General features: G+C 39.7%; 1 protein-coding gene across 1 annotated transcript; it reads right to left on the bottom strand.

Moving 5' to 3' along the window:
- Nucleotides 1-770: 770 nt before the first annotated feature.
- On the bottom strand, nt 771-2,441 carry hmx2 (H6 family homeobox 2). The gene is made up of 2 exons (XM_058059018.1): nt 1,984-2,441; nt 771-1,462 (listed from the first exon to the last, which is right to left on the bottom strand). Exons 1-2 carry the CDS (start codon nt 2,255-2,257, stop codon nt 930-932), a joined length of 807 nt encoding a protein of 268 aa, XP_057915001.1. The 5' UTR covers nt 2,258-2,441; the 3' UTR covers nt 771-929.
- Nucleotides 2,442-2,701: the final 260 nt, after the last annotated feature.

The following is a 2,701-nucleotide window of genomic DNA, read 5'->3' as shown; positions in this document are numbered from 1 at the left end:
TAGTTTTATATATTTATCATATGTGCTTAAAAATGTAAAATAATGTATAAAATTAGCTCGCCCTTTTTGTGTGGATCGATAAGGAATAAAATAATAATGAGGAAAAAACTCACATGGTGCAGCACAATGCAATGTACATTATATTATATTAAAATATTATATAAAATAGTACATAAAATATCATATTAAATATTATAGAAAATATTATAGAAAATACCATATTGAATCTTATATTAAATATTGTATAAGATATTATATAACATATCATAGAATATTATATAAAATGTCATATTAAATATTATATAAAATATTTAAAATATTATATAAAATATTTAAAATATTATATAAAATATATAAAATACCATATTGAATATTATATTAAATATTATATAACATATCATAGAATATTATATAAAATATCATATTAAATATTATATGAAATATTTAATATATTATATAAAATATTTAAAATATTATATAAAATATATAAAATACCATATTGAATATTATATTAAATATTGTATAAAATATTATATACAATATTATATACAATATTTCAAAAGATGTCAAACTAGCTTTATGTTGTACTTCAAATGCACAACAACACAAACCGAGTCGGACTGAAATAGAAAATTTATTGAATGAGGTTATTCCTGCAGATTACAATATAGAAACAATGACATTTTTTTTCCCCATAAATGGAAGAATTACGTTTTTAATTATTAAAATAACCAAGGACAAAATCAATAATTTCAATGTGATATGAAGGCTAAAATCCCAAATAAAAAGTATAAAATTATTATAATTAATAATACACATGGTGTATTTAATACATAGAGGGAAGCGTCATTGCTGAGTGAGTATTAATACTCCCCCCCAGCAAATATGTACAGTATATAATTAATACGAGGACAGGAATAAGGAGTACTTCAGTACTCGACCTTATTGTACAGGTTGTACAAAGGCAGAGCCGGCAGGTTGCTCCCGGGGTAGTAGAGGGGCGTCGGGAAGGCGATGGAGCGAGGAACCGGCACCCGCAGCAAGGAGTTCTCCCGAAAAACCAGCGGCATGCCCACCAGTGTCTGCGCCGAGGCGTGCGCCATATTGGCCGCCTCCAGCTCCGCGGAGAGCTGCCGCTTCCATTTGTTCCTGCGGTTCTGAAACCACGTCTTGACCTGGGTCTCGGTCAGCTGCAGGCTGGAGGCCAAGCAGGCCCGCTCCGAGCTGCTCAGGTAGCGTTTCATGTCGAAGGTGGACTCCAGTTGGTAGACCTGGCTCCGGGAGAACACGGTGCGGGTCTTTTTCTTAGCGGAGCCGCCTTGGAGCTGCTTGTCCTGGCCGCCGTCCGCTTGTCTTTCCTCGGACATGGGTGACGCGCAGGCTCGCTCCTGCTCCTCCTTGTAGTCCTGGAGGAGAGGCTGGGGGAGGTGCTGCCTCCTTGTCAGCCCCTCCGTTGCTGCACCTGCACCACAAAGAAGACACATTATTAAAAATTACGCAAAACATCTAATTACTGCACTTTTTTTTAGTTGTTTTACTCGCAGTGAAGTGTGCACTCTTGCACTAAATCGACTGTGACTTTTTAAATCAACACCCCCCCCCCTCTCTCTCTCTCCCCCCACCAGTTTGTATTAATCCAAGCCCTGCGCGCCATTTAACGGCCAATTGACGACCACTCTGCAAACACGTCCCATCAATTAGCCGCCTCCATTAGATTGCAAATATAAGAGCGCAGCTCATTACTTCCAACACCCATTGCAGTGGCGCAAACACGGAGCTGCATGAGTGCTACCAATATAAAAAAATTCTATTACATTTATTTTTTTTTACAAAAAAAAATGTGTAAAAAGATATTTTTAATTAATTAATTAACAATGTGTAATTAAAATAATAATCATAATATACCGCTTTTTCACATTGCGCATTATGGTAACATGCCGTCATTAATAATAAACATCCATGCAAAATAGATTTAATATTTACCCAAACAGGAGAAATTGTGTTCTCGGTGCCGCCCGCATGCCTCCTCGCCGTGGCCGGGCTCCGAGCAGGAGAAGCAGTCCGCCGAATCCTCCCCGCCGCTGCAGTCCTCCTCCGAGGATACAGACAGCGTCCTCCTCCGCGGAGGGGGCCCCGATGCTGCAGCTTTGCTCCCGGTGCGCGTCGCTTCCGCCGGCGTGCCGAGAATGGACTGGATGGTGAAGCTGGAAATGGGCCCGGACGAGCACTTGGTCCCGCTGTCTTCTGCGCTACTCATCGTCGCCTCATAACAGAAAACCTGCTCGGAGTCTCCTGAGTTTATTACGCGAAAAATACTATATTTATATATATATATATATATACACACAATCTGATTTAATACGACGTCTTTGTCCGCTTAATTGCAGGCTTTTGCATAGAAGTTGGGAGTTGGAGGTGTTTTTTGTCCAGCTGGGAGAACATGAGTGTTATTGGTGGGTCTACCTCCTCCTCACAGGCGCCCAAGGTTGCGTTGGCTCATTTGCATGAAGGTAAGCTCCTCCTGGTCCAATCACAGCCTGCAGCACAGGCCCGGAAAGTTTAAACTCACCTTATTGAGCCACAAAGAGAGAAAGAGAGAGAGAGAAAGAGAGAGAAAGACTGAGAAAAGGAATGCATGCTTAAGCCTATTGCAGAAAATAATATTACAGTAAACCTCGGATATATCGGACTCGGATATATC

The sequence above is a fragment of the Doryrhamphus excisus genome, chromosome 20 (assembly GCF_030265055.1).
Source record: "Doryrhamphus excisus isolate RoL2022-K1 chromosome 20, RoL_Dexc_1.0, whole genome shotgun sequence".
Taxonomy (NCBI): domain Eukaryota; kingdom Metazoa; phylum Chordata; class Actinopteri; order Syngnathiformes; family Syngnathidae; genus Doryrhamphus; species Doryrhamphus excisus.
The sequence above is the reverse complement of the archived record's forward strand: the minus strand, read 5'-3'. Positions and strand labels throughout refer to the sequence as shown.